Source organism: Fusarium tjaetaba, assembly GCF_013396195.1.
Source record: "Fusarium tjaetaba strain NRRL 66243 chromosome Unknown NRRL66243_c0000281, whole genome shotgun sequence".
Classification (NCBI taxonomy): Eukaryota; Fungi; Ascomycota; class Sordariomycetes; order Hypocreales; family Nectriaceae; genus Fusarium; species Fusarium tjaetaba.
In genome coordinates, this window is record NW_023501477.1 from 218,387 (window position 1) to 241,295 (window position 22,909).

At 47.9% G+C, this 22,909-nt stretch overlaps 9 protein-coding genes across 9 annotated transcripts; 5 read left to right on the forward strand and 4 right to left on the reverse strand.

Moving 5' to 3' along the window:
* Positions 1–57: 57 nt before the first annotated feature.
* On the forward strand, positions 58–546 carry FTJAE_11463 (major facilitator superfamily transporter; the record flags this gene model as incomplete). Its single annotated transcript, XM_037344408.1, has 2 exons — positions 58–356; positions 420–546. The coding sequence occupies 2 exons, from the start codon at positions 58–60 to the stop codon at positions 544–546; spliced, it is 426 nt and encodes a 141-aa protein (XP_037201533.1).
* A 231-nt stretch (positions 547–777) lies between these two features.
* On the reverse strand, positions 778–1,547 carry FTJAE_11464 (uncharacterized protein; the record flags this gene model as incomplete). The annotated part of the gene is made up of 4 exons (XM_037344409.1): positions 778–968; positions 1,068–1,263; positions 1,312–1,422; positions 1,476–1,547. The coding sequence occupies 4 exons, from the start codon at positions 1,545–1,547 to the stop codon at positions 778–780; spliced, it is 570 nt and encodes a 189-aa protein (XP_037201534.1).
* Positions 1,548–1,748: 201 nt separating this feature from the next.
* FTJAE_11465 (uncharacterized protein) lies at positions 1,749–2,536 on the reverse strand (the record flags this gene model as incomplete). The annotated part of the gene is made up of 3 exons (XM_037344410.1): positions 1,749–2,119; positions 2,174–2,206; positions 2,257–2,536. 3 exons carry the CDS (start codon positions 2,534–2,536, stop codon positions 1,749–1,751), a joined length of 684 nt encoding a protein of 227 aa, XP_037201535.1.
* Positions 2,537–5,003: 2,467 nt separating this feature from the next.
* Positions 5,004–6,674, reverse strand: FTJAE_11466 (amino acid permease 2 (AAP-2); the record flags this gene model as incomplete). The annotated part of the gene is made up of 2 exons (XM_037344411.1): positions 5,004–5,466; positions 5,515–6,674. 2 exons carry the CDS (start codon positions 6,672–6,674, stop codon positions 5,004–5,006), a joined length of 1,623 nt encoding a protein of 540 aa, XP_037201536.1.
* Positions 6,675–7,179: 505 nt separating this feature from the next.
* FTJAE_11467 (ankyrin repeat domain protein) lies at positions 7,180–8,532 on the reverse strand (the record flags this gene model as incomplete). Its single annotated transcript, XM_037344412.1, has 1 exon — positions 7,180–8,532. The coding sequence occupies one exon, from the start codon at positions 8,530–8,532 to the stop codon at positions 7,180–7,182; it is 1,353 nt and encodes a 450-aa protein (XP_037201537.1).
* Positions 8,533–9,653: 1,121 nt separating this feature from the next.
* Positions 9,654–10,706, forward strand: FTJAE_11468 (alpha-n-arabinofuranosidase alpha-L-arabinofuranosidase; the record flags this gene model as incomplete). The annotated part of the gene is made up of 1 exon (XM_037344413.1): positions 9,654–10,706. One exon carries the CDS (start codon positions 9,654–9,656, stop codon positions 10,704–10,706), a length of 1,053 nt encoding a protein of 350 aa, XP_037201538.1.
* Positions 10,707–13,524: 2,818 nt separating this feature from the next.
* FTJAE_11469 (uncharacterized protein) lies at positions 13,525–14,222 on the forward strand (the record flags this gene model as incomplete). Its single annotated transcript, XM_037344414.1, has 2 exons — positions 13,525–13,783; positions 13,840–14,222. 2 exons carry the CDS (start codon positions 13,525–13,527, stop codon positions 14,220–14,222), a joined length of 642 nt encoding a protein of 213 aa, XP_037201539.1.
* Positions 14,223–14,851: 629 nt separating this feature from the next.
* Positions 14,852–15,298, forward strand: FTJAE_11470 (polyketide cyclase dehydrase; the record flags this gene model as incomplete). The annotated part of the gene is made up of 1 exon (XM_037344416.1): positions 14,852–15,298. One exon carries the CDS (start codon positions 14,852–14,854, stop codon positions 15,296–15,298), a length of 447 nt encoding a protein of 148 aa, XP_037201540.1.
* Positions 15,299–15,715: 417 nt separating this feature from the next.
* Positions 15,716–22,768, forward strand: FTJAE_11471 (polyketide synthase; the record flags this gene model as incomplete). The annotated part of the gene is made up of 6 exons (XM_037344417.1): positions 15,716–15,834; positions 15,883–16,280; positions 16,327–16,380; positions 16,436–18,494; positions 18,546–21,995; positions 22,048–22,768. 6 exons carry the CDS (start codon positions 15,716–15,718, stop codon positions 22,766–22,768), a joined length of 6,801 nt encoding a protein of 2,266 aa, XP_037201541.1.
* Between the last annotated feature and the right edge of the window lie 141 nt (positions 22,769–22,909).

Consider the following 22,909-nt stretch of genomic DNA (forward strand, 5'->3'; position numbering starts at 1 on the left):
TTCCGCAATCTTCATACTTTCATCACTCTATCACTCTAATCTTTACATACTCTCAAGATGCCTACAATTTTCTGCTGCAATGCCATTGAGCCCTATCGCTCGCAGTATCTTGATCATCAATCCAAGTTTAATAACTTCATGTCATGGGGGTCTTTCCCCAGAGATTCTACTCTTGATGAGGCCCAGCATGACCTCTCCGAGCTCAATCCTTCCTATGCAGTCCAGCTTGTTAGACAAGTAAACTTCGGCCCACTCGAGTCCAAAAGATACTTCATCCCTCAAGGTTCATCCGAAGGGCAGTACATCGAAGTGTCTGAACACGACTTGATCCAGGCCAACTTCAAGAAGGCTAATACGTAAGTAAAAGCTTCTACACTATTCTGTAACAACCACATCGATGATACTAACAGTCTTTCCAGCTACAAGAACTACAAATGCCGTGGCCACAATAAGTTCTTTGAGGTGAACATCTACCAGAAAGACCCCGTCAACAAACACCACTGGCGCGCTGATATTGCGAGACCGGCTGGTTCAATCGACCTCTAGGCTGCTTCTGGCGAGGGGGTATTGTTCGGGTATCACTGCGCCATCCAACAATCTCCAGTCATTTGACTAACACGTACTACCGCAATCGATAATGACGTGATACAAGCGTCTAAGATGGTGATAAAGCCGGGGGTATTGGCCTACCGGATTAGGCTGTATGTTGCACGTTCTGGCTAAGGCATTTTTTAATCTTGCAGAAGGAATCAAATGTGATAGGATATTCAAATGCACTTAGAGGAGAACTACTTGCCTTTGTGACTCCATGATAGCGTCGCTCATGTCTGCTTCGCCATACATGAGGGTCACCGCATTTATCCTGTACTTGGCCAACTCGTAGCTGGAGAGCGAAGGGTGCAATACCGAGAGTTCCTGGCTTCGGGATAGCAGTGATTTCAGACAAAGAGTCTTGGTTATGTATAAAACTGGATCTAAGTTATAAAATCATGGAGGTGACATTCTGTTCCCCTTCATCTTTGTAGCCTTCACGATCCAACCTCGCATAGACTTGAATGGTCTCAAACCTAAAGAGAGACTTGCTTTAAGTGCCGAGGACATGTTCTTATGTCTCTTGTAACGATAGACTCCGATGTACCACCAAGCCCCAACTGTGAAGGCTGTAAACCCTGCGGCTAGGACCACGTAGATCCAGAAGGACTGAGACACAGATATAGTGCCATCGTTGGATTTCCACTCAAAGAAACCCATCGAGAAGATACTCTGCACGGATTATCAGTAGGCTATCAAGTGCTTCGAGCGATTGCTTACTGCAAAAAAGGTTCCAGGGAGGAATATCATAGTGACAAGTGCGATGGACCGCATATGACGGGAATCCTGACTAGTCGCCAATGCTATTTCCACATTTGTTTCTCCTTGAGCCTTGACATGATGAGCAAATCTTTTGAAAGAGAGCGTGAGAGGGAATAACTTACCCATTGTGTCGTCATAATCATTCCTTCGTAGCCTGTAGTGCACTCTCGGATCTTCTCGTTGTATTCCTTCATAATTTCTTGTAGTCTCCATCGCATTTTAGCGCCAGTCCGTCTCATATAACTGTTCCTGAGTCGAACTAATGAAACCTCTTGATGCTTGTAAACTTGTGGCTCCGGAGAAACGACCCCCGCATGATGGCTGATTTCTTGGTTTTGCTGACCATGTGCTAGAGAGACCTCGTCGATCAAGTCATACCAGTCTGTGTCAGCGTTCTAAGAACTCCTGTCCCGAAAGACTGTCCGGTTAAGGTGATCTGTATGTTCGTAAAAGGCTTCCAAGCAGGTGCTCCAGCTCAGAAGTTGATTTCGGAGATACTGCATATCCAGCCAAGCTAATCTTCTTGCCTTTTTGCGAGAAACCTTTTCTGTCTCCGTTATGTGTTGCAGAAACTCGGGATCCTCGTCCAACTCCAGGATTCGCCCTTCGAGCTCGTCAAGAGTGTTGTTCACTATTGGTAGGTGGCGCTTTCTCTCAATTTCGATAAGAGTACTGGGAACTAGTAGTGGATGGCAAACCTCGTAAGTGGCCATCCCTAGCCGTGTCAATATCTCTGCTTCGACTGACAGCGTGCAGCCAAACATAACTGCGAATGTTAGGTTACAGTGCGGGAAATATGTTGATGATACCGCTAAATCACCTTGCCAAGCATTGGAGGTGCGGGCGTTATATACTAGAACAGTATGAGAAGCATTTCGTGTCCAGGAAAAGATAGAAACGGACCTTGTGCAGGTAGGCAACGACCATTTTGCCTGCCCATGTCGACCTTGACTGCGGAGAACTGTGAAACCGCTGCTTGGCTTACAACCCCATTGATCGAGTCGTGTATATAGAACCTCTTTGCTATTTCTTTGAAGGACTGCTCTGAGAATGGCAATTCCCTGACATCGAGGAGGCCATAAGTCTTGTCACGCGGGGTTCTCGGTGCGTGTTTGTTGTGACATGTTGCTCTCCTGATAGCCTCAACCCAATCGTTCGCCTCGATACCGTGCACCGGATCCATCTTGGGCTCGTCTCTCTTCCTGGCTAAACTAACAGGACATCAATTTTAGGACGTTTTAGTTAAGGGATGAATATACATGAGAACAAGGCCAGCGTCTAATCCTTCAAGCGTTGGATGCTGCTGGAGAAATATATTAGTCTGAGCAACCTTCAGAACTAAACGTTAATATAAACCTTATCAAACCATTCAGTCCAATCACTACCATTTGTCATGGTCCACACCACAGGCTTCTGAAATATTGTTAGTAAACTGCAACTCATTCTATTGTTGAATACAAACCCTTCTGTCTGAGAACACCCGCACCACGCTGGTCGGTCTCTCATGATATTTGAATACTCTGCTAATTTCGCCTTCGCAGCATATGGCTTGGTCATTTACCCAGTTCATGTTTTCCCGGGTTTGAGAAAGAAGAGTATGGTTTGATTAAAAGATTCAAGGCGGCTTGGCAGAGGAGATTTCCTTTTTTTATCTTTCTAGATGGGGCTGTGTTAGGAACACAACGTGGAACCTCTACGGTCTTGCCTTTGGGGCAATAAACCCTGGACTATGGCTGTGCCGAGACACGATAATGTTGTGCAATAATGAAACGGGTGACAGGCGGTTGAAAAGCATCGTATGAATGATTAGGCGAATGGTGTGTTACAGTTTATTTTCCCCGAAAGAGCACTATTTGAAATAGATGTGCGACTCACTCTGTGCCCGTACTACGTAGAGTTGGCATTCTGAAAGGTAACTTCAAAGAGAAAACATCTCCAGGGTGCCACGAGAATCAGAGCAGGCTAAAAATATTTAATTACTGTCTGCACTAAAACGAGAAAAAAAACTATTTATAAGTATTTCTAGGTGCTGGATTATTTATCCTCTTCCGATTTACCGAGAGTATAGCTGAAGAACAACCTTAACTAAAGTACTAATAATGAAATATATATACTAGTAATGGATATAAAAGTAAAATCTTTAAGAAGAACCAAGCCCAATGGGTTTAGGAGATAATTGCTTCAGCTTGTAAAATTCCTGACTGTAAAGTACCTATGAATAGGCGCAATTTCTAACGTTGCGTGGAGGTTGCTGGTAAAAAGACTCGAGATCTGCAGCGTGTCTGCTCGAGCAAAAGTTGAGTTGGAATATCAGTTGTCGATATTTATGTTTGTGGCCACATCATCATTGAGTTTTCATCGTCACGACTTCCTCCATCTTGGTTCTTTCATCCTTTTTATATTAGTTATAAACCACTACCAGGGTGTGGCCCACTAACCTCGGTAAGACGTCTTGGAAGCGTACAATGGAACTTTCCTCGATCCCACTGTGAATGTAATCAGTGTCTTTATTCGTATTAGGCATAAAAATTCCTGTACCTTGACCGCCACACTTTGTTGATCAAAGACGCTGGCTAAAAACGTCTCTAGGGAGCTTTTTTCAGTGGAGGATGCACGGATAATTTCGACCGCCATTGTAGTAAGAGGATAGTTATTTGCAGTCGTGAAAAGAGAAGACAAGTGTGATAGACCTTTAGAATAATGGAGGTTGCTTAGAACAGAATTCGCGACACAATACTGCAGTCAAGGTTGATATAAATACCACAGTCGTCGCTACAGCCTTCTGTCAGTGATCCTGGGCAGTTTGATAACAATGCTAGCTGTCAGTGATGCTAGACCTTTCTGTTGGTGATTCTGGAGTGTTTTGACGCTGATGCAGAAAGCTTTTGTTGGTGATTCTGGGTTCTCCTGACGCTGATACATGAACCTTGTGTTGGCGATGCCCAGCCATCATACCAGTGACGCCAGAGTCTGATATTGCAGCTCTCAGCGCAGACATGGGTTTCTGCATTGCTTATATTACAGGAGGGCAGCGGCGGTGTATGGTCATTTAGAAAGATATAATAAATAAATGAAACTGTCTATTGGGATTAATAGTAACTTAGTTATTTTCTAAAAGGATTCAGTTTATTTACAGTATATATATCTAGAAGTTATAAAATCTTAAATGATTTATAGTAATAAAGAACTACTAAACCATGCCTCAGCTGACTATAGTTGAAACTTAAAAATAATGCCAGCTATTAATATGAATGCGCTTAAAATCCCTTGCATTGATTATTTAAATGCTTACAAACAGCTGATGAGATCCTGAAGATAGCAGTGACTTTCAGAGCTGCAACACGAGTTGATATCCATCCCGAGCTACACTTATATCGACAGCTACTCAGAAGCACAAGCAACGGACCTTGACATTGTCAACTTTTCTCGAAAGTAAATACCGTTTTCAGTATACAGGCCATCTAAAACGCGATCTGAATGGGAATATGTCGTCTGAACTACAGCACTAAGAGAGGAGATAGAATACTAGGAAAACGTTAAAAATCTAGAGTTTCTGTACTCAGTGATCAAAGAGGCCCGAATGTCAGATAGCAAGATTGAGCGTCAAATACTAATCTATAACAAAATTTCCTTTTCCCTTTTCGCTTTCCCTACGATGACTGTTGAAGGCCGACGCCCTGCAACTTGAAACCCTCCACAAAATTCACCGGAGGAGTGTACGCCTTCTTGCCATGCGCAAGATACGCAATCGCGGCGATGATGATAACGCCAGCCCATATCAGAGGCGCCCAGTTCGCAGAGGCAGTATCGACGGGCAAAGTTAATGGGAAGCAGCAGAGAATGACAATGAACAAGCTGTAAAGCACAGAAAACGCGTTGATCGCCAGTCCAAAGCGTCCCAGGCTCCATCGGGCAGAAGGTAGCTGTTCACCTCTGATGCGCTTGAGGAGGACACAGCCAATGCTGAGGAGGTAAGTGCTCATGATGCCGAGTGTTGAAAGTGAGACCAGGACAGTAAAGGCGACGTCGGAGCCGATTTGGATGAGGCTCAGAAGAGCAGCACCGATGGACATGAGGTAGACGGCGTTGAAGGGCATGTGCCACTTCTTGTCCCTTTTACACGGTTAGCATGAGATACACGAACTTGAAGTGAGAACTTACATATGACCTATCCACTGAGAACCAGGAAGTCCCTTATCTCGCGCAAAAGCCCATGTCTCCCGAGCGCAGGTCGCCAGGGTCGTGATGTTTCCAAGGTAGACTAAAAGCCAGAGAATGACATTGAAGAACAGGTTCAGCCCTTGAGATCCGGTGCGATCAAAGAGAGCGATAAAGGGCCAGTCTGCCTCGATGATGGCGTCAAGAGGCCCAATGCAGAAGAGCATGGTGATGAGCATTATGAATCCGAAAAAGACATTACCCACGTAAGACCACCAGATGGCTCGTGGGACAACGATGGACGCGTTCTTTACTTCTTCAGACAAATGGACGATACTGTCTGAACCAAAACAACACCACAGAACGTAGATCTGAGATGAAATGTAGGCAAAGCCCATGTTGTCCCATCCACTCTGGTCCGTAAATTGCAAGAACACATCGTGCGCATCGTTCTTATCGCAGAGAACCCAAAGAGGAATCATGACTGCGAAAAATCCCAAAAGATGACCAATCAAGCTCGCTGTCTCGAGCTGCGGAAAGAAAGCAGTACCCCAAGTGTTGAACGCGATGGTGACGATGATGACAGCCCACATAATCAACGCAATGTGCCAAGGTGTAAACGCAAAATCAGGCTTCGTAACGTTGATACAAGCCTGCACCTGAAAAGCGATAGTGTAACAACTACTCGCGAAACTGGCCAGCCATCCCAACGTCGTCATCCACCCAGACGCATAAGACAGAACCTTTTCATACCTTGGCGGTGAAAACTCGCTAACCCAATGGTACTGCCCACCCGACGTAGGCGCCATGGAGGCCATCTCCGCCAAACTCGCAACAACAGCAGAGTACGCAATGGTCGTGGTGACAAAACACCAGAAAACACCAGCATATCCACCGTTCGTGAACCCCGGCGCCAGCGAAATCAGCACGAATTCCCACGTCGCCATGTAAATAGCCACAAAGCCAATTGACGACCATAGCGAAAACGTTCGTTTGAACTGCTGCTTCTTGCCGAGGCGCTGCATATCCAGGTGGTCTTGGTGATCGTTGTGAAAGCCATCTTGGTCGAGTTCTGTTTCTTCGGGGAGGAGTTTGTTCGCTTCTTTGGAGGGACCGACGGCAGCGGAGGGGTCTGTCGATGATTTGGATGAATCGTCGGCCATTTTTGACGATGGCGAAGGGACAGTGAGGATGAGGAGAAATTTACTAGGTACGTGGGAATTAGGTGGCGAGGACTATTTATTAGACTAGGTCTTACAGGGGAAGAGATTGAGCTTTATCCTTATCGAAGCCACAGATTGATGCCCCGCAGGTACAGATCAGTACTTTCATGCGTTATGAGCTACTAGTGAAAAATGTGCAGTTTCTTAGTGTGTGTGAGGCATTGCTAGGTACTCTTGACCAACCAATTTCGAGTCGGAGGCGGCCCGAAGGTCTAGATCCATTAAAATGCGTTACACTAAGATCAAACAAACGTAGATCGTCCGAAGCTGCGGGTCTGCTAAGGCTGAAACCGCCATATGAGGAAGCTGGCAAACAGTTGCGGTTTCACTGGCTTTCTCTTCATGTGAATATTTATTTATACAGAAATCGATAAGGTCTGTTAAAGGAAGTAACAAGGTCTCGACTAGAGTTCGACAATGGATTGTAGTAAGAACACGGCTTCTCCTACTCTGCCAGGCCCGCTTCCCTTCTCCTCACCTTCTGGATGATTTGCACGAGTGGATTATCCCTCACCTCTTCTGGGGCTTCTTCTCCGATCTCCAATTTTGATCCACTCGTCAATCTCTTGAGATATTCCTTGACCTCCTGACTTCTCCGCCAAGGCTGGTCCTCAAGTCCAAGGCTTGCATCGTCGAATGAATCTTCCTTCGAAGCGGGGCACTTGGTGAATGGGTTCGCGCCTCTTTCGATCAGAAACTCAACAATGTCCCAATTCTTGTTATGCACAGCTCTCTGTAGCGCTGTGCCACCGCTGTATGTAACCGCATTGATGTCGGCACCGTAGCTCAGCACCATCGTCATCAGAGGTCGCCATTCTTGCTGCGCGCCAGGGATTGAATGGCAGTGTAATCTTTTTACAACTCCATGTAGTGGACGCGAATATCGCGGATGAGCGCCATACTCAAGAAGCGTCTGTACCACGATCGTTGGACTCTTCTCAACTGCGAGGTCGAGCGCGAGTCCAGATGTACGGTCCATTGGTGGAGTGGCTTTCTCTCCCCAGTCATGTAGCCTTCCGTCCTTGAATGGGGCAAGATCAGGATCTGCGCCGTGCTCAAGGAGAAAGCGAGTGATATCCACATCTTGAACGCAGTGGTTTATGGCAACCCCGAAATGCCCGTCACGGCTGGGTATTTGCTGATTAGGGTGATACCCATGCTGAACGCACAGTTCAAACAGCGGGAGGGAGAGGTTATCGCAAGCTTCTCTCACCACTTCACCGTTCAGAGGAGTCCATCTTTCATCGAGCAAATATCGCACTATTTCAACCTGATCCGCCCTCGCTGCGTATACCAATCCGTCTTGTAGACCTAATTGTTGGAGCTCTTCTATCCGTTCTCCATCTTCTGTCCAAGACTTGACCTCTTCAAGCAAGCCCTTGTCGCAAGCCACCATAAAAGGTCTTATGCTCTCGTTGCTGTGCTTTTCAGCCCTCGTGAATAGTACACTTGTACTACATCCTGGAAGAGGAGGTGGCAGGGGAGGAAGGTTGAGATGTTCGAAGTAGCTGTAAATGATGAGCCTCAGCGGTTCCTTGGACGCATCGCTCCTAGCATTGTCTCTGTCAATGATATCTTCAAAAGCTTGCGCGTCTGTCTGACTCCAATCCTTGGAGTGGCGCGCGCGGAGTTGTTTGAGTTGTGCTTCATCTTCTTTGCTTCGCTGGAATAATTGTGGCTGATATGAATCGATATTGGCGAGTCTTGGTCTGGGAGGGGTGTCTCTGGCGAACTGCATATAATAGAATAGAGCCGGCCTACGCCCAGGACGACGCATATGACGACTTGTGTATGTCATCTTTGGTGCTACATAGCCTTGGGTTGGTCGGGTCTGGATTATCGCATACGTATTCCGTTTTGCCGCAAGGAATCAGCTCATTAAGCTTGTGTTGATACCTCAGGCGTCATATTGGTTGGTTGCCTAAAGCACGTCCCATGTTGTATCATGTATATTGCCATTATCCATCTTGGCCCCCAATTAATGTTTGTGTAACTGCAATAACTGTAATTTTGCCGACAAAGCAGCAATCGCCGCATGCTGTGCCTTAGCTATTGATCCTCTCAACTGAGGCGAATACGATACCTGGATTCGGAGCATTTGCCGCAGGTCCACTACATCTTGAATCGTTGACGCTAAGACTCGATGAATGTTTCACATGGCATCAATCAACAACCGGATAGTACGGCCGGATCTTTCGGTGTATCTTGCATGTCATCTCGTTCATAAACGAGCCTTTACTGTAAGACAGCATGATATTAACTTTTTGCCCTCCCAGGGTCCAATGTATCTGACCTTCTAGATGCATTACGCAAACATGGAAGGCAAGATCCAATAACGTAGCATCGAGCACCTTGGCCATGTCGTGCTTGTAAGCTGAATGGACCGGTAATCTGGTACCCAGCGGGGCTAATCCTAAGCGCACCAGTCCATGACACGACCGCGCATGCACTGTTTTCCGTATTAGTCTATATTCCTGACGATCCCCTGCTCGAGTATAAACTCAAATAGACTATTTTCTCACTAACATGAACAAAATACTACATGAATAATTCTTCCGTTTAGGCACAAATCTCTCCCGTGGACGGGCTTACGCTTGGCGGTGTGTTTTGTCGCCCCCAGCTGCGCAGGTGCAGCATGACAAAGAGTTTATATAGAAAACAATCCAGTAAACTCTATTAAAATTTGTTTTATCCGGCGGGCCAATCCTGTGCCAAGAGCGTACCCCGCAAACCCCCGTGTTCCCAGGGGGAATAGCCTGATTTATCAAGGGGACAAACTTAGTTGAGGTCATCATCACGGCAGTTGGTAACGTAGTGGAGGACTAGGTATAAAAGACAAGGCCGCGATCCACGATAATTTGGTTCATCAGGCTCTTGTTCAATCTTGTCAATTAAGAATTAGGTTCTACAGTCACTACGATGCAGCTCAAGTTTCTGTCTTCAGCTTTGCTGCTGTCTTTGACCAGCAAATGCGCTGCGCAAGATACAAATGATATCCCTCCTCTGATCACCGACCTCTGGTCTGCGGATCCCTCAGCTCATGTTTTTGAGGGCAAGCTCTGGGTTTACCCATCTCACGACATCGAAGCCAATGTCGTCAACGGCACCGGAGGTGCTCAGTACGCCATGAGAGACTATCATACCTATTCCATGAAGAGCATCTATGGAAAAGATCCCGTTATCGACCACGGCGTCGCTCTCTCAGTCGATAATGTCCCTTGGGCCAAGCAGCAGATGTGGGCTCCTGACGCAGCTTACAAGAACGGCAAATATTATCTCTACTTCCCCGCCAAGGACAAGGATGAGATTTTCAGAATTGGAGTTGCTGTCTCCAACAAGCCCAGCGGTCCTTTCAAGGCCGACAAGAGCTGGATCCCCGGTACTTACAGTATCGATCCCGCTAGCTATGTCGACACCGATAAAGAGGCCTATCTCATCTGGGGCGGTATCTGGGGCGGCCAGCTCCAAGCCTGGCAGGATCACAAGACCTTCAACGAGTCGTGGCTCGGCGACAAGGCTGCTCCCAACGGCACCAACGCCCTATCCCCTCAGATCGCCAAGCTAAGCAAGGACATGCACAAGATCACCGAGACACCCCGTGATCTCGTCATCCTCGCCCCCGAGACAGGCAAGCCCCTCCAAGCAGAGGACAACAATCGACGATTCTTTGAAGGTCCTTGGGTTCACAAGCGCGGCAAGCTGTACTACCTCATGTACTCTACCGGCGACACGCACTTCCTCGTCTACGCGACTTCCAAGAACATCTACGGTCCTTATACCTACCAGGGCAAGATTCTCGACCCTGTTGACGGGTGGACTACGCATGGAAGTATCGTTGAGTACAAGGGGCAGTGGTGGCTGTTCTTTGCGGATGCGCATACTTCTGGAAAGGATTATCTGCGACAGGTTAAGGCGAGGAAGATCTGGTATGATGAGGGTGGTAAGATCTTGCTTACTCGTCCTAAGATTTAGACTTGCGCGTGCGAGTAAACTTTCTCTTCTGATTGGAGGATAGTTATGAGTAGATGTTTTATGTAAAGAGCCAATATTATGAGTGGAGTCGATTATTTCTCATTCGACGACAAGACTATATCCATCTTGCTATTGTGTCTGTAGTGATTTCCAGTGCCTTACCAAGTGGTCCGCAAAAGGTCCTGACCTTTTATAATTCCTCTTTCCATTCTCACTGCAGAACGGGCAATTGTAATAATTATCTCTGTCTCTGAAACCAGCCAGAGTAAACGGCATGTCCCCCGCAGCAAGGATCCTCTCAAGATACTCTGCCAAAGACCTTGGTATCTCATGGAACGTAGTCCCAGCTTTTTTATCACTCGGTATCCGACACACATCATTATTTTGATCGACGTCGCCATGAGTTGTCATGCTGTTAGTAGGCTGCGACTTCAAACTAGGCGCTGCCTTCTCGTGAGGATTTGGATCATAGTGGATCGGCTGGAATGGGTCTAGACTTTTATCTGAGGCTGGGTAGGAGACCTGGCTTGCTCGTCGACTACTCTGGGGAGTATGAAAGACGGGCGACTCGGCTATGTCGTCGCTGAATGATATGATTGGGGGAAGAACCCTGGGCGATTCTGAGCGGTTGCTTCGGGTTGTCGGAGAAGTCGTGAAGGGGGAATAATAACCATCTTGTGGTGTTCTTTGGTGACTTGGTGGTAAGTGAGATATGTATCTCGGATGCGATAGGTTGATATTGTCTGCAGATGCCCGACGGATAGGCGGTAGACAGAGAGCATCCCGAAGTCTCTCCGCCCGGTTCTGAACCTCCATCTCTTGAACTGATGGAGGCGAAGATGAAGTCCCAGGTGCCGGCCTCAATGAAACAGTTTGATTCTCAGTTCTTATATCATCTTGCTGAGATGTAGGAACCCAAGGCGTATTCTTTTGCTGCTATAAACCTCATTAGCATGACACTCTGCATGTGGGGCCTGAGCACTGACCAAATGGCGGTAGATGCTCGTCTTCTCTATCAACTTGGATCCCTCATATTCTGGATATACTTCAGACCATGCTTGTAACGATCTCTCGACTTGAGGTCTTCCGATGATCCCGATGATATCGTGACACATCGTGGTGATAATCAGCCGCATTTCCTCCTCATTCTGCGCCGATTGAGCATGCGCTACATCTCCGCGGCACTTGGCGACAGCCTGTTCTATAAGCATCACCCGATCGAGCCATTCTTCGGTCGACATGTTTGCCTTTGGTTACCATAAAACAAGAGACATCTCATGGAGGGAGAGTCACAAGGACGATATTTGCGAAAATCATGTGAAGGGCGCTGTTGACAGGCCTTGGAAATTCTGCTTAGTGACTCGAAAGGTCGGGCAGCGCTATTGCTTGCCGAACCTCGGAGGCAGTGGGCGAATGGTTGCTATGCGGCTTAAATAGCGGCTGGTGAAAAAATTCATGATTTTGCTGTAAACTACTTAGTTCGCGCGAGGATGGGGATATTCTGGTTGGCCGATGTGAGAAGGGCAGAAGATTCAGCTGACGGCGGATAGATCGGATAAACCGGATTATGACGTTGGCAAGAGATATGTAAGCACAGCATCTCTATATCTTCTGGCCAGCTAACCAGTAGCACTTTGTAAATCACTGCAAGAATATCAAGCATTACAAGTGTCTTCTGTGTTGAGATAAATATTTAGCATAAACTGTTTCTCTACCTAACTACTTAGCTTGACTACCCGGGAGTGTAAGCTTTGAAGAGGTAATCAAGTTTAGAATAATTCTGATGAGTATTTCCTTATGACTCTCCATCATTAAGAGCTTAAGAATAAGAAACTATTCACTGCCGAAGATATTAGATCTATTAACTCTTTAAAATCAGCAGTTTGCTACGAGATATTCAAAAACAGCCATGGTGTTCCGCGGGATCTTTGTTTCACTAGCCGAGATTGCTGATTTGCACTAAGATAGGCGAACCATGATAGTGGAGTAGGCGACTGAAAGGGGATGAAGCTGCCGCCAATCATAACACTCTACATGGATCACTTCGCATTCCGCTCGAGCGGAACGAGTTTCTGTGGCAGGTGAAGGACTGATTGTGGCTGGTTTTGCCCACAAGCACGCCGAGAACGGAGAGAGCTCAATAGGAATTACAAAGCAGCAGTCGCGACCATCAGATGTTTGAATAACAAATCATAATTTCGCACAGTTAGAAAGATCCAAGACAAAGAAGTGCGATTGACATGGAGTAGGGACACAATGCCATGTGTAGGAAATGACTGGATCAGGTTATACTCTGATGTCTGTTAAGGAGTACATGAGATATCATATCAAGTCGCAGCAGTTATAGGTACTGCTAAACTCTTTCTGTTTTGCTGGGAACCGATGCAACTATCTAACCTTAAATGGAGTGCGGGGATTATCGTGGCTGGCTGTGGATATGGGACTATGCCCTAAACATTGGTCTCAGCTAAAGACTAGTGATGTATGATAAGCAAACTATTGACCGGCCACTATACGCCATGTATCTGATTATATTCAGAAATACTGCAGCTGCAGGTGCACAGAGTTTGCTAGCTCTCCCACATTGCTTATGGTCAGCCGCCCACCTAGGCAACTTTCTGAGGAAGTGGTATGAACTATAGTAAGCTGCATTAACGTGGCCAGCTGAGCTCGCACCGAAAAGACAGTTGGGGAGGTGAACTGGCCGTCTGGGACGCAGATTGTAGGCTATAAAATGCGCCAGTATTCCCCTCTTTGAAGTCTTCACATCGCAGATAAGAACAAATCGTGCTTCTTCTAGAATCAACGCCTCGTCAAAATGACCAATTATTCTCTGACAGTCAAGGTTCCAGTACAGAGCTTTCGGCAACTCTCACAGGAAGGCTACAAGCTCTGTTTTGCTTCCGGAGTGGAACGCGAGGGATTCAAGGTTATAGCATTAACCACAGGTGAGGCTCTGTGTTCCTCTACTTCGACCTACACTGACGTTTGTGATCAAGACATTGCGCCCTTCGTCATGCTCCAGTGTAATGATGACTATGCTATTGCTGCCAGTGGATCCAGCTTCATGGAAGGAGGTATGCATGCCATCAAAACCACAACTCGAAGGTTAAAATGCTGACTAGCTCCTTAGCCAAAGTCCAGGCGTACACTAATGTCGACTCCATCAGGCTCGGACAGACCTACACCTTGACCCCAGACTTTCAAGGCAGAGTCAATGATGGTGGACGTCAAGGTGCTATTCAGTTCAACAACCAGACCGACAGAGCCGCCCCCATTATCTACAGAAGCATCGGCGACTCCAAGGTTCCCTTTTACGTCGGGTCCCAGCAACTCCCCCGAGGCAGTAGTCAAGTGATTCAGCCTAATAACAGGGTTGCGGTCTGGTTCCAACGAGACGCCGAAACTGGCATGATGATCAGTAGAATTGACGGAAACTTCATTGAGATCGACATGTCGGGAAGGACCAGCGCAACTGTCGTCTCCAATGAAGATTTTACGTGGTCGCTGCAGTAGATTCGGCTAGTGCTGTGGTTATCTTAACTCGGGTACCTAGGGTCTAGCCATAGCTTTTGAACCATTGCGATAATGGAAGAGAGATCTCTTTGTTTCAATTGAGAAGTAAAACAAAAAAAGATTATGCGTTTCTACATGAATTCACAACCCAGTGGCTGAAGAGAAAAATGCCATGTTCTTGACTTGCGTGTCAGGACAAAACAAGCAGATAACAGGGAAGCTTCATGGACCTAGACGAATGCCACTATCTGAGGTCGAAAGGAAGACAATATAGTATCAGAATATATGCTAATTGCGGGATGAAGCGCGTTGCTGCTGCCCCGGGACAATAGATGCCAGATGCTCGGGTAGACTTAAGGCACTAGATAACCTGAGCGGACGAATCACCGCCCGAACTCGTTGACGTCATAGCTGAAACTGCCCGCGTCGGTCATCCATACGCGCCGTCCCGCGTCACAGAGTGATGACTTCTTCTGAACCAGATAGTCAATCAATTAAATACTCTCTGTGTATATAAGGCCAGCTATAGACTCCGGATAGTTCTAGTATCTCAAAAAAATACCGTTTTTCTATACTCAGAACACAATCGCCATCTTACAAGGCAGCTGCTTAAACCAATCACAACAACAATGCGCGAAATTCAAGAATCAATCATAATTGCTGCGCCTCCATCAAAAGTCTGGAGCGTCTTGATGGACTTGGAGTCTTGGTCAAAATGGAATACTTTTGTCACCTCAATCGAAGTGTACTCTCCACATACTCAGCTGGCTGTTGGAAGCAAACAAACTATCACGATCGAAAACAACCAGACATACACAAATATCGTATCGGTGCTACAGCCCGAAAAGGAGCTTCGATGGAACGGCAGCATCTTGACGCCGATTGTCTTTGATACGGAGCACTGGTGTCGACTGGAGGCTGTTGACGATGGACGATCGACGCGATTTACGCAAGGAGAGCGCTTTTCTGGCATTTTGGCACCAATAGCTGCAGCGGCGGGAAAGCTGAACGAGCTACGTGAAGGTTACGTGAGAATGAACGGAGACCTGAAAAGAGTTGTCGAGGAAAGCATATAATAATAGGTCTGTTGGACATATTAAATTCTTCGGCTCGGTGTTTTGTTTTGGCAACGCATTGACATTTTTTGTTACGGCATTGGTGGAGGGCCTCAAGATTAGGCAAGGCGGAGTGATATAAATAGGCCGCAGCGCCTATGCGCATCTTGGTATTGGCCATAGAACGAACTTTCTGATATATCACAAACAGAAAGTCCCGGGGCTTAGTTTTCAGCTCATTCGCGTTCGGCAGAAATGATCTGCCTTTTCTCCACTATCTCTCTGTTTTTCCTGTTTTTTTCTGTTTTTTTGTCCTCGAGACCCGGCAGCATTACCGAGCAAGCATAATAAATCATAATAAAAATCGCTTGGAACAGCCAACCATAAACGCTTAACAGCCCGTGAGAAAGATATCACAGCCAACCCATAGCTGCCAGCATGAAGTTCAGCCAGATGCCGCCTAGGTACCTGGCTGGAGTACTTCTATTTATTCCAGGGGGCCTGGCTGCGGAGTTTGGCGATGATTTCGCCAATAATCTATTCACAGATTTGGCACCGTGAGTTCAAGAACTTTGTTATATTATTTATGCTAAATACTACTCCAGACTTATCGCCCTTTTTGGAGAAAGGGTTACTATGCAGTATATGAGTCAGGCTACAGGCTGGGCTGATAGTTTTACTCTTGCAATGGCACCCCTTGGTATCCTCACGATTATTGTCAGCGCTATCAGAGTTGGAGGGCCGTCTTGGCTAAAGGCGATCATTGGTAGAGCTAGAGAAAACTTGGCTGCTGCTGAGGTCGAACTGATGTCTTCCACTTCTGTGGATGTCTGTGAGTTATGGAATGGTTCTGAGATTGTCCGGAGCCTTGGGTCACCTCCCGTGCGGGAGTTCATTCTTCTGTTACCTAAAGATCGGAAAGATGCCAATCTGCCGACTGGTACTTTCGACTTTGAGTGCAAAAATATTAAAGAGGCCGAGAGAGATGGCCTCTTGACCACTAGTATGTCCCAGCCAGCATACTCAACAAGGTAGCTAACTCAGACAAGGTAATCGAATCGGAGACTCAGAAAAGGGGATGAGTATGTGCAGTTCTGAGCCAGGTAAGTATCTCCGCCACCACAAGATTGATGAAAGGCTGCTGATCAATGTCGATAGACTCCCGAGGGATTGAACTCGAAGACTCGAACAAATCAGAAAAAGTCATTATCATCTATAACGAATCAACCTCAGCACCTAACATATCGCTCAATGTCCATCCGCAAAAACGAGCTGAGGCTGAGGCTCCACAAGCACATGCTGAGCTTTTGGCTAGTGTAGCTGTCAGCCTGACTGCATCTCTCATTCTTTCGAGCATCTCGTCAGTTACTACCCAGGATAGCAGTGTTCTGGTCTATGGCGCATCCACTGACATAAAGACTGCCCTTACCGCTCAGGCTTCTTGCAAGCTTATCTTCGCCAACTCTGATGTCCAGTCTGACTCAATCTTCATCCACCCCAGAGCCTCTATAAGGGCCATGCAGCACTTACTCCCTCGCGGCATCAGTCACTTCGTCGATCTCACCGAGAAGACCGACAACAAGATCAGACAGCATCTATCTCACCTATATAAGGCCCTCAGCTTCAGGCTTAGTCATGCAATGACCTCCAACACTGCTAATCTACTCGAGACTGCTTTTAAGTTCAGTGGTCAATCACACCTAATTCCGACAATTGTCACCGTTCAAGACATCACTTCACTTCCATCACCTGACCCCACGCGAAACATTGGACGAGACATCGGACGAGACGTCGGACGAAACATCGGACGAGCCATCATCGATTGGAGAAGCCCCCAACCCGTCAGCGTCACAATCCGCCCCATCAGCGGACAAGGCCTCTTCTCCGCTAAAAAGACCTACCTCATGGTGGGTCTTGTCTCGGACTTTGGTCGCTCCCTCTGTCACTGGATGGCTGAGAACGGCGCCAAGTACATCGTCCTCACCAGCCGCAGAGCACAGGTCGACCAACTCTGGCTTCAAGAAATGGATGACTTGGGCGCTATTGTTAGGGTATACCCCATGGATGTATCCAAGCGTGACTCTGTACAGGCTGTATGCGATTCCATCAAGGATCTCCCGCCTGTTGGTGGTGTTTGTAACGGTGCACTTGTTCTCAAGGATCAGCTCTTCGTCAAGATGGAGCCTGAGGCATTAAGTGACGTATTTGCACCAAAGGTCGATGGAACGATCCACCTGAGCGAGATCTTCTCTGAGCCCACTCTTGACTTCTTCGTTTTGTTCTCGTCAATGAGCTCTGTTGTTGGAAACGCTGGTCAGTCCAACTACAATGCCGCATCTCTGTTCCAAGCTGCCATTGCACAACAAAGACGCGAAAGAGGTCTCGCAGCGTCAGTCATGGCTTTGGGCATGGTCGCCGATGTTGGATACATCGCTGCGAAGGGTCCAACACTCATGGAGCGGCTGAAGAAGGCTTTCTACATGCCAATCTCAGAGTCGGACGCCCATCAGATCTTCGCTGAAGCTGTCGCTGCTAGCAAGCCTGGGGTGACAGACGACGACACGATCGAGATGGTCTCAGGCATCCAGCCCTTTAACTACACGGCTTCGACCAAGGCTCGGCCTCCTTGGGTCAACAATCCACGCTTCTCACACTTCGTCCGTGAGGAGGAAGGTTCCAAAGACGTTGATGCGGGTAGGGCAGGCCAGAGTGACATCCGCATCTTGGAACGACTAGACGCCGCTGGCTCTGAAGAAGAGGCTGCTGCTGCTCTTCTCGTTGCTTTCAGAGCCAAGGTTGAGACGATGTTGCAAATGACTCCAGATAGTCTCAATGTCGAGGCGTCGCTATTGGACGTCGGTATTGACTCCCTCTTGGCTGTTGAGATTCGATCGTGGTTCTTGAAGGAAGTCCATGTGGACGTGCCTGTTCTCAAGACACTCAGTGGCGACAATGCAAGGGATATCTGCGCCGACGCAGCGAACAAGTATCTCTCAGCCAAGATGCAGGAGAGCAAGTCTGAGACCGGTGATGCGTCCAAGTCAGACTCAGCAGCCAATGGGTCAGCGACCGGCACGTCAAGTGATGGTGGTTCAAGTCCAGTCAGATCAGGTCACGCGACACCGCCCAGTACAGTTGGAGAAACAGAGCATCAAGAGGACGTGAAGCAGGAGAAGGAGTTGGAAAGGGCTGAGAAGCTGTCATATGCTCAGGCGAGGTAGATGCTTCATGGCAGTAACAGGATGTACTTTAGCTAAATTGTATATAGGTTATGGTTTCTAAGTCAGTTCTCTAAGGATGACACCTCGTACAACTGCGTCTACGTCTATAAACTTACCGGAACCATTCAGATTCCGCGATTGAAGAGGGCCATTTACACTGTTGCAAATCACCATCACTCGTTGAGAGCATGCTTCTTTACCCGTCCGGGAAGTGGTGAGCCTGTTCAAGGACTCCTTGCGTCAGCAAGAGACTGTTTCAAGCATGTCAAGGATGAAGATGGTGACGCCTTAGACCGCGAGATTAAGACCTGGCGAAACCATGTTTGGCAGCTGTCTGACGGAGATGTTCTCAAAATCATATTTATCTCCCATGGAGCTGAAGAGAACTCCCTCATCATCGCGTACCATCACATTGCGATGGATGGCATTAGCATGCATCTCCTCCTGCGGGATCTCAACGCTGTATACATGGGACACAAGCTCGATTCGTCATTGAAGCAGTACATGGACATCTCAGTCGAGGAACGAAAGGCCATAGAGAGTGGCCAGGTAGACGACAGGATCTCTTACTGGACCAATTTGCACTCACCACCTGCAGAGACTCTTCCACTCTTCCCATTCGCTCGTGTCAAGTCACGACCTATTCCCAAGACCTACCAAAACGTAGAGTCTCTTATCGACATTGGAAGGGAGCTCTCAGACCAGATCAAGCGAGCAAGCCAATCTCTACGCATTACACCCTTCTACTTCTACCTTGCCGCGCTGCAAACACTCTTCAACAAGCTTTTGGATGTGGAGGATATCTGTATCGGTGTCACAGATGCGAATCGCAGCGAAGGTAGCTTACAGGCCATCGGCTTCTTCCTCAACTTGCTGCCCCTTCGTTTCAACCTCCAGAAAGATACGAACTTCTCAGACCTCGTCACGAAGACAGCCCAGCATTATCGAACAGCGCAAGCCAACATGGGAGTTCCCTTTGATGTCATTCTCGATAAGGCGGACATCCCTCGAGAGTCAACCAGTACGCCACTCTTCCAGGTCGCCATGAACTATCGACAAGGCAACTTCTCCAAAATCCCACTTGGTGGAAGCAACCTGGAGTTCAAGGACGGCTTTGATGCTCAGAGTCCTTACGATCTTGCATTCAGTATTACGCCTAACAACGACACTACCTACGTGCAAGTCGTTGCCAGAGAAGACTTGTATACAAGAGAAGGGACTGAAACTTTATTGTCTGCATATCTGGCGTTGTTGCACGATGCATCCCGAGATGTAAGCAAGACGTTGGAGACCATCAATCTTTACGATCAATCTCGTATCGACAAGGCCCTATCGCTCGGGTACGGGGACGTGGTGGACTACGATTGGCCCTCAACACTGACGGAGAAGGTGGATGAGGCTATCAAGAGGAACCCTCATGATGTCGCTATCAAAGATAGCAGTGGTCAACTCACCTACGGAGAACTTGCCATCAAGGTCAACAACCTTGCCTCAGGCATCCAGTCTCAGCTCCGGCCTGGTTCAACAGTCGCTGTTCTCTGTGAGCCGAACGCATGCTGGGTCATCTCCATGTTGGCGATCATCCGCTCCGGGTGCATCTACGTTCCTTTGGATGGGAAGCTACCTGACGAGCGTCTCAAGGTCATCTCTGGAGCTGTTTCACCCGGCCTCATGCTCTGTGAGGACTCTACCAAGCAGCGCGCCAATAACATCTCTACTGGGGCACCCATCCTTTCCGTGACTAACAGACCCGGCCCGACAGAGACGACTAGTGCGCCAAATCGAGAGCGTGTGAATGAAACGACTTTCGTCCTCTTCACAAGCGGGTCGACAGGAACACCAAAGGGAATTCGACTATCGTCACGAGGTATCATCAACTATGTCGCCACCAAAATATCCAAGCTCTCTCTTGGTCAAGAGGTTGTTCTTCAACAGAGCGCTCTTGGGTTTGACATGTCCCTTGCCCAAGCATTCCTGGCTCTTGCGCGTGGTGGCACACTGGTCATAACGCCCAGCGTCAGTCGAGGCGATCCACTCGCTCTGGGTAAGCTCATGGCTGATGAAGGAGTCACATTCACGTTGGGAACTCCGACTGAGTATCTCATGCTCATACGCCATGGAGGTCAAGCTGTGAAGACAATGGGCTCTTGGCGTAATGCGACTTCCGGTGGTGAAGCCATCACTGCTCAGCTGAAGGCTTCTTTCAGAACTCTTCAGCAACCTCCAGTTCTAACCGATTGTTACGGACCCACTGAGATCTCATGCTGTGCAACCATGATGACCATTGAACTCAACGATGACGGAGACGACAGTGCTTACTCGTCTGTTGGTCCAGCGAACCCCAACACTTCCATCTACATCCTTGATGAGAGTGGACACGCCGTTCCGCAGGGCCTCACAGGTGAGATCTGCGTTGGTGGAGTTGGTATTGCTATCAGCTATCTCGATGAGAAGTCAAGCTCACAGAAGTTCATCTCGAACCCGTTTGCGACACTCAAGTATATTGAAAATGGGTGGACTACGATGTATCGTACTGGAGACAGGGGCCTCATCCGTGCTGATGGCGGTCTTCAGTTTATGGGCCGCATGGACGGTGATACGACTGTCAAGCTTCGTGGACTACGTGTTGATCTTGATGATGTCGCCAATACCATGCTACAGCAGTTCAAGGACTTTCTCGAAGATGCCGTGGTTACCGTTCGTGGTGATCCAGCTTTTCTCGTGGCGCATGTTGTCATGACTCCAGGAACTTCTATGGATGGCTCGAAGTTGCAAGACTTGGCGAGTACCTTGCCACTTCCTCAGTACATGAGGCCTGCGTTGGTCATAGAATTGGAGAATCTGCCATTGAACAGCAGTGGGAAGGTTGATCGTCGTGCTATCGCCGCCTTGCCTCTTCCTACATCGCCTTCATCCCCCGTTCCTACCAAACCAACGTCAGACAGGAAACCAACGCTTATTGAAGGAGAGTTGAGACTCATCTGGCACAACGTACTATCCCAAGCAGGTCTGGCCAACACTGCGAGACTCGAGCCTGACACGGATTTCTTCCACGTTGGAGGTAACTCACTGCTTCTCGTCAGACTCCGCAGTGCAATTGAGAACTCGATGGGCATTACACTGCCGCTCAGCGATATGTACCGTTCAAGCACACTAGTTGGAATGGCGGGTCTGATTGCACATCAGAAGAGCTCCGACTATGCGCCTGAGGTAATTGACTGGGACGCCGAGACAGGTTTGCCTTCTTCTATCGACTTGAGCTACTCTCCCAATGCAACTCCTGTCAGGACAGAATCAGGTCTTGAGATTCTCATGACTGGTTCATCGTCATTCCTGGGGAAGCAAATCCTCCAGTCTCTCTTGAACCGTCCGTCAGTGGCACGCATTCACTGCATCGCTGTTGACCCAGACTCTGAGGCCAGTCACCTCAAGGATGATCGCGTGACAGTCTATCCTGGCAGCCTGAACGAACTCATGTTGGGACTCAAAAGAGAAACGTATCAGCACCTTCAAGCCACTGTCGACACTATCATACTCGCAGGATCTCAGGGCCATTGTCTCAACAACTACTCAACCCTTCGTGTACCCAACGTGGAGTCTACACGACAGGTGGGATTCTTTTGCTCTTGGTCGCCGGATTCCCGTTCATTACATCTCATCGAATCGCGTTACACTGCTTGACTCAAGCGCAGATTCTGCCCTTCCACCAGTCAGCGTTAAAGACCATCAACCTCCTACAGACGGAACGGAGGGGTTCACAGCAGCCAAATGGGCAGGTGAAGTATTCCTAGCAAACCTATCTGAAGCTGCAGCAGCGAATGCAGAGAGGCACCTGCCTGTCTCAATACATCGACATTGTGCTATTGTGGGTGACGAGGCTCCTATCGAGGATGCACTCAACGCTTTACTTCGATATTCCAAGCTTATTAATGCTGTACCACGTGTATCGAGCTTGAATGTCGGCGGTCACTTTGACTTTCTCCCTGTCACGGATGTCGCCGCCTCCTTCGCTGAGTTTGTCCTATCTTCGCAAGGAACGCACTCGGGCGTGGCTTTCAAGCATTACTCAAGTGGTGTAAAGGTGCCGCCTACAGAATTTGCTTCATACATGCAAAAGACATGTGGAGACGAGTTTCGAGAACTGGACTTGGACGATTGGATCGAGGAGGCTAGGAGCGAAGGAATTGAGGAACTAATTGTGTTGTATTTGCAGGCTATCGTGGAGAAGGGTGAAAGGATAACATTTCCGTTCCTGGGGAACACTGTGTAATTATATATAATAGGAAATCTAGGGGAGGAAATTTCAGGACCTCGATCCTGGATGACTAAAAGACTTAGGTAACTTAGCATAAGTTTAGGATATCTTTACTGAGTTTAGGGTACCTTTGCCAAGTTTAGGATAGCTGTTGCT